At 43.5% G+C, this 17,465-nt stretch overlaps 1 protein-coding gene across 2 annotated transcripts in view; it reads left to right on the plus strand.

Moving 5' to 3' along the window:
• Window positions 1-17,465, plus strand: part of CD72 (CD72 molecule) — a 196,254-nt gene that overhangs the window by 25,538 nt on the left and 153,251 nt on the right. For both annotated transcript variants that reach the window (XM_069626763.1, XM_069626762.1), the window contains exon 3: window positions 2,548-2,646. In XM_069626763.1, coding sequence (XP_069482864.1) covers window positions 2,548-2,646 — 99 coding nt within the window. The remainder of the gene's footprint in view (window positions 1-2,547; window positions 2,647-17,465) is intronic.

Below are 17,465 nucleotides of genomic sequence, written 5' to 3' on the forward strand. Positions count from 1 at the left end.
CTGGTAGAATTGCCAGAGTGATAGGCTCAACAATCAATGACGGTAGAGCCTGCTCGACAGGTTTTGCAATTGTCTTGGATGCGTTATCTAATCCGACTTCTTTTTGTCCTGGTTTTGGAGGTACTGCTGGAACTCCAGAAGGTCTTAGTTGACTCGAGATACATGTCTCTTCAGCATGAATCGCTGTATTGGCCGGTTTGGGGAACCCCTTTGACTGCTGTTCGTCTTGTGGGTTATTGTAGCACAACTGGTCATTCAGGCGATTTTTGTCTAAATGGCGAAACCATTTCATGCATTCTAAAATGGCCTCCATTAGGTCAGCAGAATTTGTGTGCTCTTTCATTGCCAAATCGCCCAATCTATGTTGCCAATGCAGCGAAGGGTTAGCCTCCCCTTCACTTTTTTGTTGTAATAGCGAGTAGCTGTGAGTCAGATTGGATAATTTGTTTTCCATATTTATCAGTATTGCGCATTGGTCCCTTATTGACTCATTCAGAGCTTCATACAATTTTAAATTGACTGTGTTCTTTTCTTACCTTAGTTCGGCCCTCAATTGTTACCTGCTAGCCCAGTGACTGCTCCATACCTCTGACCTTGTACATTTCTCCTACTTTCTCCTCTCTTTACCTGCCCATGGAATTATATGTTTCTCCCATCTATTCCAACTGTTTCTCTATCAACATCCCTTCCCTTGTCACTAAGTCTGGTAAGAAGAAATTCAAAAAGGATATCTTGGCCTCCAACCCAGGTCTCCCCATCGATCATACTTATTCCAGAGCCTCTGCCAGACAAACCCTCACTGACATTCTCTTTTTCGTTCCCTCACCAGATCTCTGGACCCCTCATATGATCTCTATGCTCTGTCCTGTCTCCTCCTCTCCCATTAATGGTGGCACCCGCTGGGAAGTCCGTATGTATCTCTTTGACTCCTCCAGAGTCTTTATTATCGTCTATCTAAATGGTACCGTCATGGTGCAAGGCCCTCAGGCTAATCTCCTCCTCTTTGATAGGCGGTTCCCTTGCCTCATTAACTTCCTCCCATCTCCAGCTGGCCTCTACTCTCTTTCCCTGGCTACCTTGCCTTCCTCCACATCCTCTTCTGCCCCATCTCAAGCTCCTGCCACACCTCTGCAGGGCGTACCTCTGATCTATACCCCTCCCTGGAAGGTCTTTAAGGCTGGCAGCCTTCTCCACCTCGCCACCCTCAATTTTCTCTTGGCTGTTAAACACTCCTCTGACATCTGTCACCTCGTTGAAGAACTCGACCTTGATGTCCTCGGTCTCACCAAGACGTGGTTCACGGCCAGCTCTGTCACAAGTTTTGACACCCTCCTCCCCAATGGCTACAAGATCCTCTCAGCCCCTAGATGATCAAACCAGCCTGATCTTTCCAGAGTGAATTTTTGCCTCTCATTCCCACTCAAGCTTACTCCTCTTTTGAATGCCTAGTCTGCAGGCTTTCTCTCTCTTCTAGCCACTCTCTTACTGTTGCTACCCTCTACCGGCCCCCTGTTCAAATCACCTCTTTTCTCTCTGAGGGGCCGACCTCTCCTCCTCCCTCCTGGCCTCAACCACTCAACTTCTTCTCCTTGGTGACCTCAACATCCATCTTGATTCTACCTGTCCCTCAAGCGCACTCTTTTGCAACCTCTGCGATTCACTCTCCCTCTCTTTCCTTCCCTCCGGCCCGACTCACTTTGCTGGGCACACAATTGATGTCTTGATCTCATCCGGCCTCTACCCTCCTTACAAGCCCTCTCTCCTGGAGTGATCACTGCCTTCTCTCATCTCTCCATCTCCTCCCACAAGCCAAGTCCACTCCTAGATTGCCATCCACCTTCTCGGATATTCGTCCCATAAATCGTGTGTCAGTCGAGGCTTCGCTGATACCTTCTGCCCCCCCCCCCCTTCCTCCACCCCAGGCTGACTTACACCCTGACACGGCCCTCTCTCTTCTCTACTCCTCTATTTCTGCTACTCTTGATACTCTTTCCCCTGTCATGAGGATCCGTTAAAGTCCAAATCCAAGTGCAATTCTTGGTATGACTCTGAGCTAGCTACACTTAAACGGAGGTGAAGGGCGGCGGGGAGGAAATTAAGGGCTTCTTGCTCATCCTCTGACAAACTGGCCTACCGCCTGCTCCAGCGACAATACCGACTCACTGTCCGCACTAAGAAGAGAAAATAAAAGGGAGGGAGGGGAGAAGATAGGAGAAACAGGAGTAGGAAAGAATCCAAGAAAGAACTGGAATGGTGCAAAGCGGTGGAGGGCCAGGGTGAATGGTTGCGCTAGAAAGGGTTCGTGTGTCATCTTTGGTAGTGGATGGAATAATTTCTGATCGGGAATACATCGATCGAAAACCTGCCCACGAAATATGCACAAAGAAAAGTGCATGTTTCGGAGAGATCAGCATTTTCTGAAGATTAACATTGGCATAGACCTTGCAAGAGCTTCACATATGAGTAATACATACACTACAGTGGGGCGTACCTTCCCCCATATATGTTTTGATTGGTGAGTAATTAAATGTCTTCTCTTTCTTTTAGATCATAGACTAGATCCCTTCTGGAAGAGGCACATTGTGCATATCCTGCTGCTGATCTGCCTCATTCTGCTCACAACATGCCTGGCACTTGGGATTCAGCGTAAGTATCACATGGTCTGGCTGTTCTGCTCACAACATGCCTGGCCCTTGGGATTCAATGTAAGTATCACATGGACTGGCTTTTCTGCTCACAACATATCTGGCACTTGGGATTCAGTGCAAGTATCACATGGTCTGGCTTTTCTGCTCACCTGCCAATCTACCAGGTACCTGGCAACATGCCTGGGACTTGGGATTCAGTGTAAGTATCACATGGTCTGGCTTTTCTGCTCACCTGCCAATCTAGCAGGTACCTGGCAACATGCCTGGGACTTGGGATTCAGTGTAAGTATCACATGGTCTGGCTTTTCTGCTCACCTGCCAATCTAGCAGGTACCCGGCAACATGCCTGGGACTTGGGATTCAGTGTAAGTATCACATGGTCTGCTTTGCTGCTCACCTGCCAATCTAGCAGGTACCCGGCAACATGCCTGGCCCTTGGGATTCAGCGTAAGTATCACATGGTCTGGCTGTTCTGCTCACAACATGCCTGGCCCTTGGGATTCAGCGTAAGTATCACATGGTCTGGCTTTGCTGCTCACCTGCCAATCTAGCAGGTACATGGCAAACTGCCTGGGACTTGGGATTCAGTGTGGGTGTCACATGGTCTGGCTTTTCTGCTCACCTGCCAATCTAGCAGTTACCTGGCAACAGTACAGGAAACAGCATTCACAGACACACACAATGCAGTGAAGAGGTTGGGCATGAATTGTGTAAATGTGTGCACTGTATGGACTCAATCTCTCTTTTGATGCAGACCTGTCATTGCTAATCTTTGTTCCAGGGATATTTCTGTTCAACCCGTAATGTCATTCTGGGCAGTAATAGATTGAGAAATATGTTACCAGCATTAATTTCTTAATACATAGCACATGATACCCATTTGAAGTCTCAGTAATAGGTGTGAATATCTCATGCTTTTTTTGGCACTGTCATATTTTGGAATGAATTGTAGCCGGGGAAGGATCAGTAAAGCGGCCAGAGACACTGAAAGGTGCTTTACAAATCCCCAAATAATGAATAGATGAATACATAAACTTTCTCAGAGATGCAATATAACTAGCTGGCATAGGAGCCACTCACTCCTTCAAGCCTGTCTTAGTGTCAATGGGAGCAATGCCATGGAGGCACAATGGCGCAGAAAACAAAACTGTTTCGCCTGTGATCTTCACACCTTTATTTCTGATAATTTATCAACAAATCTTTTTTCTATAATCATAGCGCCTTTAATTAAAATAAAATGTGAAATGCCAAAATGTAAAAAGCCAACACTGATGCATGTGCTAGTCTTTCACTTAATCAAGGCTTTTTCAAGGCTGATACAGAGTACTACTCCCATTGCAATATCTAATAGATATTAGATCATTAGGTGGACAGATACTGCCCATAGTGGCACGTGCACCAGAATACCTGTACCAATATAAGAATTGCATTGTTACCAAGTGTGGCGTGGGCCGCCATTGACAAAAGCCAGCGGTCCTGTGAGAGGAAAAGGGTTGGAGCCTAGCCCACTTTGTATGTATTCGCCTTTCTGCTAAACCACCTGGGCGAGGAAGGTACGGCCCAATTGGCCCAGGAAACCAGTGGGATAAAAACAGTGGGAGTATGAGGGGTTTGGATAAAATCAGCGACAGGAAACAGGAAGGGCTGGATTGCTCAGATGAGGTCCGAGGAGGCAAAGGTGGTGGACCAAGAGATCAGAAGGATGGATGATGATGTGGAGGAGATTTCTAGAAAAGGTGCAGTATTGGTTGGTGAGAGAATGTGGCACTCTGCAGTGAATGTCCGTGCAGGTAATGTGAGTGAGAGTGGTAGTGGGAAGATATGGAGTGGGTGAAATGGTGACGGAGAGAGTGGAAGGAGGGTGACTAATTAGTAGGGGAGTGGGGAGGTGGAGAGTAGTACTCTAGGGGAAAGTAGTATTGGAGTGTAAAGGGGAGAGTAGTAGTAGAGTGGAGCGGTGAGGGTAGATGTGCAGTGGAGAGAGTAATAGTGTAGTGGAGATTGGCGGGTATTAGAAGGACGGAGAGGGAAGAGTAGTATTGGTAGGAGGAGATAGAGAGAGCATGAGGGAGACTGGGGTAGAGCAAAATACATGCAAAACATAACAGAGAGGGTGAACGCCAGGGTATCTGGAAGGCACAAAACTCAAATGTCTCCTAGGCAAATCATAGATAGGAACCCGAGATTGTTCCCTGAGGGAGACTAGATAGATAAGGCAGTTCACCTTAATCAAGGCTTTTTCAAGGCTGTTACAGAGTACTACTACCCTTGCAATATCTAATAGATATTAGGTAGATAGATAACTGCCATAGTGGCACGTGCAGCAGAATACCGGTACCAATACAAGAATTGCATTGTAACCAATTGTTGCATGCGCTGCCATTGACAAAAGCAGAAAAGGTTTGGAGCCTAGCCCACTTTTTATGTACTCGCCTGTCTGTTAACCCACCTGGGTGGGGAAGGTAGGGACCAATGGTGACGGAGAGAGTGGAAGGAGGGTGACTAATTAGTAGGGGAGTGGGGAGGGGGAGAGTAGTACTCTAGGGGAAAGTAGTAGTGGAGTGTAAAGGGGAGAGTAGTAGTAGAGTGGAGCGGTGAGGGTAGATGTACAGTGGAGCGAGTAATAGTGTAGTGGAGATTGGCGGGTATTAGAAGGACGGAGAGGGAAGAGTAGTATTGGTGGGAGGAGGGAGAGAGGAAATAGAAGAGTGTAGGGGTGGAGGTAGAATGTGGAGTGAAAACATCAGAGGGACAGAAGAGGTAGAGCCAGGGACAGAGAGGATAGACAGTGTGTGGAGTACAGAGGAGAAGAATAGGAGGAGATAGAGAGTGTGAGAGGGAGACTGAGGAAGAGCAACATACGTGTATAGGCGCTTTACAAATGCCATATCATATCACATCATATCATATCATATCATTATATCATATCATACATGCAAAAATAACAGAGAGGGTGAACGCCAGGGTATCTGGAAGGCACAAAACCAAATGTCTCCTAGGCAAATCATGGATAGGAACCCGAGATTGTTCCCTGAGGGAGACTAGATAGGCCACCACAAGAAGGTAGACAGATTTTACACTCTAGGGCTTACGCTCACTAGACCCAATCCAGGGATTGAGGGATTCCTGGTTTAGGGTGGGGTTGGCCATTCCTGCATTAGTAAGAGGGACAACCATTAGGCCTATTGAAAATAAAATAATAAAATACCTTGAATCTCATCTGGAAGTTGGTGTGTTCTTGAGTCCATCTGTGACACTCAGTAAAGCATGACATTGTTGTGCTTAACTTGTACAGCCATGCCAGGTCCTATTATGACCAGTTAGCACACATGGCCTGAATCCATTACATCTTGTTAGTACACAGTCACATTCTCATATCCCATTTTTCACCATATGGCTATATTTAATCAAATCCAGTGCATTATTTATACAGCACTTTTATCCAAAGAGCAGTTAGCACGGTACAGTCATATTCCGTAGGACCATTTATCCCTGTGCGGCCATATTCCTGTAGTATGCTCAGTAAACGCAGTAAGACATATTCAATTAGGCACAGTTAGCCCTTTAAGGGTAGATTTCAAAGGTCCTGATTCCACATTAAGGCCTAATTACATCATTATCAGTTGTCACTGTGATAGCAATTTCCATTATATTTGGTTGGCACATCAGTGCCAGTTTCCATTATGTCAGTTGACCACAGTAAGACCAGATTGCATTATGTCAGATACCAGCATGGCAATTCACCATACTACCACCAGATTACAGTATGCCCAGGTGTCGTGGTAATTCCACAGGCCGTTATACCCAGGTAGTGTTTATTCTACAATGCCCAGTTTTGCTAGCAACAGCTGATAGCTGTTTGCCATCTTAGAACAGTAAGAGTAGATGACATTAGTACCACTTAGCACAGCAGTATCAGATATTATTATGCCTCGTCACTGTACAATGATAAAGACATATTCCATTATACCCAGTTACCACAGTAGGCCGAGAATGGAAAATGAATAGTTAGCACAGTATGGCCAGACTCCATATGTGAAAATAGCATGTGAATGTCAGATGCCAGCAGAGCCAGATCATGCAGAATCCATTATGCCATGTTTTTTTGGGCAGCAAATGCAGTTTCAAGGGGGGCCCCTTTAGCATATTAAGGGCAGGCCCTTGCATGCACTGTTAGCAAAATCAATGCAGATTCAAATATTCCCTGTTTGAATAATAGTGCCTGATTCCATTATGCCCAGTTACCAGTGTAAGGCCGGATTCCATTATGCCAAGTTAATAGGTATGCCAGTTCCATAATGACCATCTAGTATGTCAGATTACAGCAGTAGGCATAGTTAACAGAGTACAAGTAGGGAGATCTGGGGCAGGCAACCAATTAGCTCAGTGGGGCCACTATTAATTATTCTTAGTTAGCACTGTAGTGGTAGTTTCCACACTGCTGAGTTTGTAAAGTAATCGATCTATGGATGGGTGTAAATAACTGTAAATAACTGTATTTACAGTTAGAAATGTAAGGGCAGCTTCTTTTTATTTATTTTTTATTGTATTGTATTGATTTAGTTGATTAAATACCTATCAACCTTTCAATAATACAATGAAAAAGAGAAACAATTCTATATTAAAACACATTAAAACAATAATTTTAATTTTTTCCAGATTAAAAAAAAATGTTCTTAATTCTTCATATTCCTTAAAAAGATCGCCAAAATAAGGGTGTCGCAAAAACTCCAAGGATAATAAATAATTGATTAATGCCAGGACCTCTGTCCGTAAAAATGTCCCTTCTTGCATCCGCAGTCAAACTTCTAAAATCTCTAAAGATACTCTGCACAAACAACTTTCTCTTTGACAGTAAATACGGAGATAGGACCACCAAATGCTCTAGAGTTTCTGTTTCCTTAACGTTCTTACAGAAGCGACAGCACTTTTCTTCTTCTGGCAAACTAGATCTAACTCACTGAACTTCTTTAGTGGGCAACAAATTAAAGCGTAACCTTAAAAATAGCATGCTTATCTTCGGGGATGGAAACTTTGTGAGGTAATGCTGGAGTCTGTACAATGGTTTAATACAGAAGTGTCGTCTCTTAAAAATGTCATATCTATCACATTGTTCGCAGGTCAATCTCCAATTGTATAGCAACAATTTAGTCTTGACTCTGCTAGGATTTTCTATCAGTGGATCTAGCTTAATGTCCAGCATTAAGGCTAGTTTCCAAGCCAACCATGACCGATCCTCTGCTGAGTCATGTACAGCGGCTATCCTTGGCACTATGGATCTATGTTCTGGGCCACACATGATACATTTCCTATACAAGTTAATCAGCTGCCATCTGTATAAAATATCCATAGCTAAGAGGCCTAGTTCAAAGCGTATTACTTGCACTGGTGCACACGCTGGAAGAAATAAAGCTTTTCCCCAAAACAGACCTTCTTCTTTCCTTAATGGGACATAGTCTGTCCCAGTCTATCATCTTAGTCTCCGCACCATAAAGGATCATTGGTATTACCTTCGGTCTATAGAACGTTATCAGAGGTATATAAGAGAATTTACTGTACTTCCTATGTACAACAGCTGCGTGCACAGCCGCTCCCTAAACGTTTGTTCGTATGTCTAGGAGTTGCGGTATCTCTCTACTATTATTGTTCATACTTATTCCCAGGTACCTGTACATTTATTACCAGCAAAGGCTTCTTACATAAAAACCATTTAAACACACATTTCTTTGAGCCTCTCTTTGACCCTAGCAGCAAGACTTGCGTTTTCTCAACATTAATACCCAGTTAGTTTACCTTCACATATCGTTCCAGGACTGCCAGAGATCTTTGTAGACCGATTTGTGTTTTGTCCATAATGACAAAATCGTCTGCCTAAAGCAGCCATTGCATGAGACTATTACCCAATTTTGGAGGGTTTGCCACAATACGGCCAGGAAGTTGCCAATATCAGAAATAAAATAATTTAAAAGCGTTGGTCCCATAAAACACTCTTGCTTCAACCCCCTTCCGGTCCTAATTGCCTCTGTTAAGAGCCCCGCCTTGTTTAATCCAATTTGTATCGAAGTGTCCGTGTATTGTTGGATAATAAAAGCAAAGATGTGTGCCAGACAAGCTGCCTTTTCTAGTTTTGAAAAAAAAAGTTCCCTTGACACAGAGTCGAAAGCTACCTTAAAAAAGCTATAATAACTATGTATACTGTTTGTCCAGACTGGATTACTCTCTTCTTAATCTGTGTGAGTGCTCATAGGTTTACCGATGTACCCAAACCCCGGACAAATCCTGATTGCTGTCTACCCCCCAGAATTACCCCCTAAGGAGCAAGCGAGCAAGAATCTTACCGGTGACGTCCAAAAGAGCCGATCATTTTCTGGCTTCTCTCTCGCGCCTTTCTTAAAAATGGGTACAGCTATTGATTTCCGGCAAGTGCAGTGAATCGGCCCTGATCTGATTACCTCATTAAAAATCGAGAATAATATCCTAGCCCATTGTTCATGGTATTCTTTCAGTATTATATCCTCCTGGTCAAAAATACAGTTTTTGGCCTCCCCAATAAAATTAATTTTGAAATCCAAATGTAGGCGCTTAGAGTATAGTTTTTGGAAATACTCTGCCTACACTCTCTTGTACAGAGTTAATCTGAAGTGCCGTGTTCAAGAGGGACCCTATCTGAGCACTGTTCTTTGAGGCATCGTTCTTAACATTTGCTCTCCGTCAGCCGGGTACTTGCAGGATCTCTGAGCATTCAGCCAATTTTTTGATGGCTTCTTATGCTTTTTAGTTCTTATTATTATTTCTCCTTCTTTACTTCATGGTCAAAAGTATGTTTATGCGTATACTTTAATTTGCTGCTAGCCATATTTATTTCCTTAAATAAAGAGAGAGCTGCCACATACAATGTGTCTTTGACCTTCGGAAAGCGTGATCCTGATGTATGTTCCTCGTCTATAAAGAAATTTAATTGGTTCAGAGATGAAGCAGTCTATCTAACCCTATTTTGGCCCTCTGTTAGTTCTAAATTGAAATTATAGGTTGACCTTCTAGGGACTAAAAATGGGATCTCGCAAGTCAGCAGTAGCAAACTATTGTCACTATGTTTTTGCAGTAATACTTCTAGGACCTTTGCTCTCCAGAAGGTCTTTCTGTCAACGTTAATGTAGTCGATGGTCAGAAATTGCCAATTCCCGGACCACGTTGGTCTCCTGGGGATATCCCCTTTTAGAGTTCCATTGAGCTTAACATGATACCGATCATCCATCAACGCGGCCCATCTATTTGCTGCCTTCGTCCTAACCGTAGCTAGATTATCGGGTTTGCAGATATTTAGATCATCCATTATCAATGTAGAGATAATGTAATTAATCACATCTAGTATCAACTCTATCCCTTCTAAAAATTGATTGTCTTGTATAGCGTCACAATTCCACTATACATTTAGTATTGCCAAATGCCCCAGTGCCGTAATTAGCTTTGAAAATTGAGTAAAGGACTTCGGAGAGGCCCAGGCGATCAATTCCACTCCTGTGTTCTCCTTAATAGCCATTAGCAAACCTACTGCTGGTCTGCCCCTATTAATTTTCACTCCTGGCACCACTGACAATATATACCCATCCCAGATTGGTTTATTTATTAGCCATGTTTCTTGTCAAACCACAATGTCTAAATCTACCAGAGGATTCTGTTCAACTACCAGGAGATGCTTAAAACCTCTGGTAGTCCAGCACCCTAACTTCCACACTGCGGTTTCCTCTGGCTCTCAGAGCTAGTCTTCATAATTACGTTTTGGACGGGAACCCTCTGCACGCCTCTCGTATCTTGTCCACTGTTTCGTTGTTCTTTGGGTTTGTCTTTCAGGATTCTCCTGTCTCATCTGCTTTATCTGCACTCTCCCACCCTGCATGAATCTTGTGTTTCTTTCGGGTTTGTACAGGAAATGGCTTTTCTTATAATCCTGCACACCCTTTCTCCTCATATTTGTTGGAGATTCTGAACCACTGCCTTCTTGAAGGATAAAGCTTTGTTTGTAGAGATGATGTCTAGCTCTCCACAAAGCCCTTGCTACCAACTGCAAGGGTAATGTAAACCTCACCTTTGCCAGGTTAAACTCCCTTAGGAACTCTAGCTGGGCTATATCAGCCGACTGGAAGTCCTCTAAGCCAGGCATGTCTTGCAGGAGGTTCGTAACACATTGTCTGTTCATAGTATATTGCGGGAAAGAGCCTTTCCTACACTCCAGCATAAAAGAACTTGGGCCTCATTACGACCCAGGCGGACTTCGCGGTGCTAAATGCACCGCGAAGCATGGCGGAAAGCCGCCGATAGCGCCATGGGGGTTGGCGGATTTACCGCCCCATTCCGACCTCGGCGGAGCGGTAAATCCCCAATCCCCATTCTGCCCTTCCCCATTCCCATTTTTGCCCCATAGGGTATAATGGGAGTGGGGAAGGAGTTAATTACGCCACCGTAAAATACGGTGGCGTAATTAACAACGAGGTCCCGTAGCGCCATGGTTTTCTCCGGCTGGTAAAACCAGGCGGAGAAAACCTCCATGGCGCTACGGGAACTCGTAGTATGGCGGAGAGGTACGCCATGCACTACGCTGGCGTAATACCCTCTCCGCCAGGGTCCTAATGAGGCCCCTTGTCTTTTTACAGCTAACTGCAGGAAGCAGACTATCTTCAGCTCTCACCTCTTTTTCTTTAGTAAATTCCCTGTATCTCCTATCCTTCATATTTTCACCTAACAGCTGTTCTTTGCTTTGATGGGAATTTCATTTTGACTCATCTTCCCTATGTAAGTGACTTTGCCGAAGTGACATATTCGTAGGCTCATATGCCCTTTGCAATTTATTGGAGCTTGAGGGCATACTGCTGGGCTACCTGTTAGGGGGCTGCAGGACAAGCTGATTGGCTACCTTCTGTGGGGGCTGCTGCTGCAGCAATGGAGCAGCTGATCGGACTAAAGAGTTACTGAGGGTGTGGCAGTGGTTCCATGATTGAGCTGTTGCAGGGGCTGTAGCTGCTTCTTTAGCTAATTTAGGGCCTTCTGTGTGACTCGCAACCCATCTTTTTATGAGTTAATTTAGATGTTATAACTTGAGTAAACAGCCATCATTATTCCACTGATAGATCCTCATTACGCGTTTGGCAATTAATTGGGTGTAAATTTGCTGATTTATTTCCTGACTTCTTACCGTTACTGCCACCCGGTGACATTACCAGGAAATTACAAGTTGTGGTATGGCTGTGTAAGTCTGCATTTTTGGAACCCGTAGGACTCCGTAGCTATTCTTGGCAGATTTATTGCTAGTGATAATTCCGCCCAGTAAATCCTCCAATTACTGGGGGTAAAGTGGCCGATTCACACCCACCTTTTTGCTGGAGGTGAATACTCCACTTTACCTACAAACATGACATTCAGTGGTGCGGTAAAAGTGATGGTAATTCCATTACCGTGGAATAACCACCACTTTTTTTATTGCAACGCCAAACTCATAATGAAGCTGTGTATGTTTATAGTTGGTGAAATTGCACGGCCCATACACTTGATGGCACCCCCTGTGCAAGGATGGTAATTCTGCATATATTTTCCATTTAATAGGCCCTCATGAGCATTACTTGTGGACTAATATAGTGCAGAGTGGATGTATCAGGTATAACGCATTTAAACATGGTGGTATCTATGCTTTTTATGGTCCACAGTCAATCAACATGAGTCCCTATGTGATTATTCTGTACCTTTCTGCATTAGGGATGAAAAAAGGCTACCAGTATCGGGCTTCGGTTGTGTACTGATACTGTTTAAAACATACATCTGTCAGGATTAAACCTAATTGTGTATGCGCTGTGTAACTGCAATGCTATCTGTGAAAATTCCTATTGGAGTTTGGATGGCCGTAGGTACTATTGAGTTCTTTAGATGAATGTGTGATTATGGCTTTCATGCCTGGGCTGGCAGGTGGACACAGCCTTTAATGGCCCATCAGCTCGTGCTGCAGGCCGTTAAAGGCTGTGTGTGCCGTCCAGCCTAGGCGTGAAAGCCATTTTCACCCCCGAGTTCTCCGGTGTGCAAATTGCTTTATTTAATTTAAAGTGCACAATTTAGTTTACAATGCAAACTTTTATCACACTGTCCTTTTTCTTTTGCTTAAAACTAGACGTGTTCTGTATATCTCACTCGCCCATCTTCATCATTCAAATTTGTTTCATGTCTGATACTGATTTGTTGTCTTTGTCTGTCAATATTTTCTCCAACAGGTTTATTCCTGCATAGGTAAATGTATGATTAATCCCTTGTATGAAGTAATCCTATCGTTCATCATCACTTCTATGTATCTGTGAGGTCATGTGGCTTCTCAACATTTGATTTCTTTCTTTTATTATTGCTGTACACTTCATCAAGGGATGGAAAGGGGTTTCTTGCTGGTTGTTGTCTAGACAAAATCTGCAATTTCCTTTATTGACTCCTCTTCGTCCTGTTCTATATTTGTTAGTCGCGTATTTTTAACAGTTTGCCTCTATGGGTGCTTGAGGGAAATTTTTGCAGGTAATCAGGTAAGACATTTCTTTTCCTGTGTTCAGGTGCCATGTTTCCTATGTTTTTCAATTTCATTTTTAATTCTCTAGTTAAAATCCAGTCATTTCTTAAAAGTTTTTCTTTTACTCCATTTGGGTTTGTTACCAACTCGTCCTCTCAAGATTCTAGTTCCTTAAGTATCCGACACCATTCGCTTTTCCAATGGTTTAGGTAGATAGACCTTTTAGCCTGACCTTTCATTCCCAGTATTTTATATCCCTCTGCCGGATTTTCTTCACAGAGTTTTCTCAGTAGTCCCAGGGATTTCCATTTAATTGTTGCCTCCAGGGACTCTAACCCGAGCTCTGATCTTATTGCTACTATTGGCAAATATTTTGGCAGTTTTAGCAAGGGTTTCCAAAAACCACTTTCCAGCTTGGGCCAGATTGAATGAGAGAGATTTACTCCGGCTTCATTTCCGAATATTAAGGAAGATATCACTTTCTGTACATAAAACATTCTTACTGGAATCAAGGAGAATTTTCCAAAATTTGCCGTTTACTACTCTTCCTTGCAATCTTAAATTCTTGACTTTTGTGAACAAAACATCTTCCCAGTTTTTCTCGAGATGTTAAATCCCACTCCTATGTATCTTATCTCAGATACTGATTCCAGCTGTTCTCCTCCAATATCCCATTTGAATTCTTTCATTGATGTTTTTTTCTTTCCACCCACGGTCATGATCTTTGATTTTTCCACATTGATCATTAAGTCATTCTTTTTCATGTATTGCTGCAAGTTAGTTAGAAGCCGCTGCAAGCCAATTCTCGTTTCGTCCATTATCACTATATCATCGACATAGCAGATTAGTGCCACCTCCTGATTGTTTAGTTTTGGTGCGAAATGCCTCACATTCGCAGTAATATCCGTCAGGTCTGCAATGTATAATTTAAATAGAGTAGCCACGAGCGGGCAGCCTTGTTTTACACCCTTTTTAATTTCGATTTTTGCTGTTAATTCTCCATCTTCACTTAACCGAATTTGTGTTGACATATTCTGATGTAACGCCCTTATTGGGTTCAATAGTTCATCAGGGTAATTCCACTTTTTTAGCTTTTCCCACAGCTTCCTCCTATTGACAAAGTCAAAAGTTTGACTTAGATCAATAAAGGCCAAATGTAATTCTCTTTTGAACTCCAGAGCGTTTGTTTTTAGCATTCATAGAATAACGAGATTTAGGTCCGTGCTGGTTCTCTTTGTGAACCCTGATTGTCGGGAATCTGTGATGTTATTTTTTTCTGCCCACTTTGTTAGACTCTTCTGTAAATCTGCTGCAAATAGTTTTCCAGTTGTTGCTAATAGCGAAATCGGTCGATAATTGCTGGGCTTACATCGCTGTCCTTTTTTGTATATTGGAACCGTTATGCTCCTATTCCAAATTTCAGGAATTTTCCTTTGTTCTTCAATCATGTTGAACAAGTTATTTATTATTATCGCCCATGTTCTTGGGTCTTTTTCAAATGAAGGTTCGATACGCCATCTGGCACTGCTGCAGAAGAGTCTTTCAATTTCCTGATTCTTTTTCAATTTCTTCTGCGTCCATCATTGCCTTCCATGCGTGCTCGGTGATCGTGTCTGGTAAATCAACATCCTCTTTCTGCGCTGTAAAGACTTGCGTGTAGTGCTTTAACCACTCTTGTTCTGAAACAACACCAATTAACCTCTTTTGTTGGTTAACTGTACAATTGTTGATTAAGTCCCATGTTTCTCTTGTATTTGTATTCCCTTGAGTTGCCAAGTATTGCATCATATTGGTCAACCTATTGGGATATTATCCTAGTTACCCACAACATTTACACAGCACTCTGCTTTAAAGGAACCTAAAAATAGGGTCTGCTTGTGAGGCGACATCCACATGAAGGTGGTAGTAAGGATTCTGGTCAATGGCCTGGAAGATGTAGGCTCAAGGCACGATGACACTAGACGTTTCGGCTGTGTGAAGGGAACAGCCTTCTCCTGGGGCCAGGTACAGCAGGGCTCCCTATAAATAAAAACAATATAAAGATATATTGTTGAATGGTCCAGGAGATGGATCATTACTAGGAATTTTTAAAAGCCTGTGAGAGGCTACCCTGAGGGCTGTCCCTCCAGTCCCCGCCACTAACCTTGCGTATGAGGGAAGAGGTTCAACCGCGCGTAGTCAGAACCCTCATGGTTAGGTGGTCGATGACCGGGTGCAAAGAAGGTTCACTGAGGGGTGATCTGGAAGTAACAGGACATGTGTTGGAAATTAAAGGCAAAAGATGCCTATTGGGAGAGAGAAAGAGCAAAGCAGAAATGGGGGTACCTTGTTTAGGCAGTAGCGAAGGGACGTTGCTGCAGGGCTCCCGTAGTGAGCGTGATGTTTTCAGAGGCAGGTGGTAAGTAGTTGCCTGTAGGTCTGGGGCTCCGGTGGAGAGTCTAGGGAGCAAGGAAACGAATGGGTGAGTTTACCAATACTCAAGGGTGCTGCACGGGAAGACTCTGGGTGTGCTACCTGGGCTGGGCAGGTCGACAGGTATAGAGCGCTCACCTGAGTATCTCTGATGAGCTGCTCGCGCTGTGTACGAACAAGAATGGCGCTCGCGTTCGTTATGGAGTGAGCTGTGTGGGAATGTAAGGAGCGTGTATGCGTGGAGGAATAGTGTGTGGTCCTCGCGCATGCGCTGTGACCACAATGTCGGGTCGTCAAGGAGACGGGACGCGAGGCAACGTCTAGCCTAGTTGGCTACTATAGTGGAATAGTGGAAGATCGCTTAGCCATGTCTCTTGCAGACACATTATTGTGGCATAATTTAGTTGAGGATTTTCTTTGTTCATCAGGTGTTTAAATCCCCTTGTATTACATGAAATCACTTCTTCAGGTCTTCTTTGTTTATCCTTTTTTTGCTATTGACATTGCCCATCATCTACCAATGCACTTGCCAACCATTTCCAATCTTTTTGGTCATTTACATCTCTCTTCAGGCTCTCCTCCTACTTCCTTTTTTATCTTCACATTTTCTTTCCTCGACTCTCTCGTCCTCTCTCAGAATCGAGTTTCGGTTTTCCACAGTTATCTTAAAGTTTTTTTTCTGATGTTTTCCCTTTTCTTTGTTTATTACTGGAGGTGCCACTTTCGGCTTTTTTTGTTTTTGGGTGGCAAATTCTTTATTCGTGCTCTCTGATTTTGTTTGTCTGTCTACATCTCGTACTTCGTATCCTCGTTTCCTCAGCTCATTACCTTCTCTCATTATAAGTTCTTTATCTGAAATCGACTTTAAGTGTAATATCACTCTGTCCACACGTTCTTCGTCTGTGTATTCTACCACCGCTATGTCCTTGTTCCTCATTCTTAACTGTGGAACACAATGGAGTAGATACATCACGTTTTTTCGATTCAGGCTTTTATCCTCATTTTCTGCTAGCATGTTTGCGATCATGACCTTCTTAGTTACATGTCCATGTTCTGCTTTTTGTGTTGGTGATTTTTTCCTATAACGGTCTTGTGTTTGATCCACGCAGGGCTGTTTTGGATTCCATTTCTTTTTGTTCTTTATTCTTTGTTTTTCTTCTCTCACTCCTCACTCCACTCCTTTTTTTTAGTTAATACCTTTCTTTTCTCGTCCATTGTTAAAAACCCTCTTCGTTCTTCGAGATCTTCCTCGTCCGAGTCAGCCTGTGTTCTCTCGAAATCGATATTTTCTCTTATTCTTGTCCTGTGAAATTTGGGTTGGTTTCGTTCTTTCTCTGGATCTTCATTAGGATTTTGTATAGAAGGTTTGCCACTTCAGCAAATTGCTTTAATACTTTTGCATCGGGAGATCGGCTGCACTGCATCCGATCTCCCGATGAAAAATGAAAAGAAGATGGCCGCCACCATATGGTCTAAGTCCCTTTTCCATGTTTATGGCGGTGGCCGGCAGAAAGAGGACCTCGGGACCAGAGCGCAATGCTCTGGTCTGCAGCTAGATGACAGGGGGTGGGGAGGGGAAGCGGGTCATTGCGGCATGGCAACAGGGAGAGGCTCCCTATTGCTTTGATGCAATGGAAAATAAAAACTGCACCAGGGAAGGGCCTAGGGTGTCATTGTGTAATCATGTCCACTGTTCCAGCCACCTGATTGGCTGAGGGCTGAGTTTCATTTTTGTTTCAATGGGCCTTATTACAATTTTGATGCAGTGGGGAAAAAAATTCCATTACCTCAATTTTTCCCAAAAATTACCACTAGCAGAATTAACGAGTGGTAATTCAGTCGATTTTTCGAGGTAAAGTGAGGGAGCTACT

Source organism: Ambystoma mexicanum, chromosome 6p (assembly GCF_040938575.1).
Source record: "Ambystoma mexicanum isolate Mex_15411 chromosome 6p, UKY_AmexF1_1, whole genome shotgun sequence".
NCBI lineage: Eukaryota > Metazoa > Chordata > Amphibia > Caudata > Ambystomatidae > Ambystoma > Ambystoma mexicanum.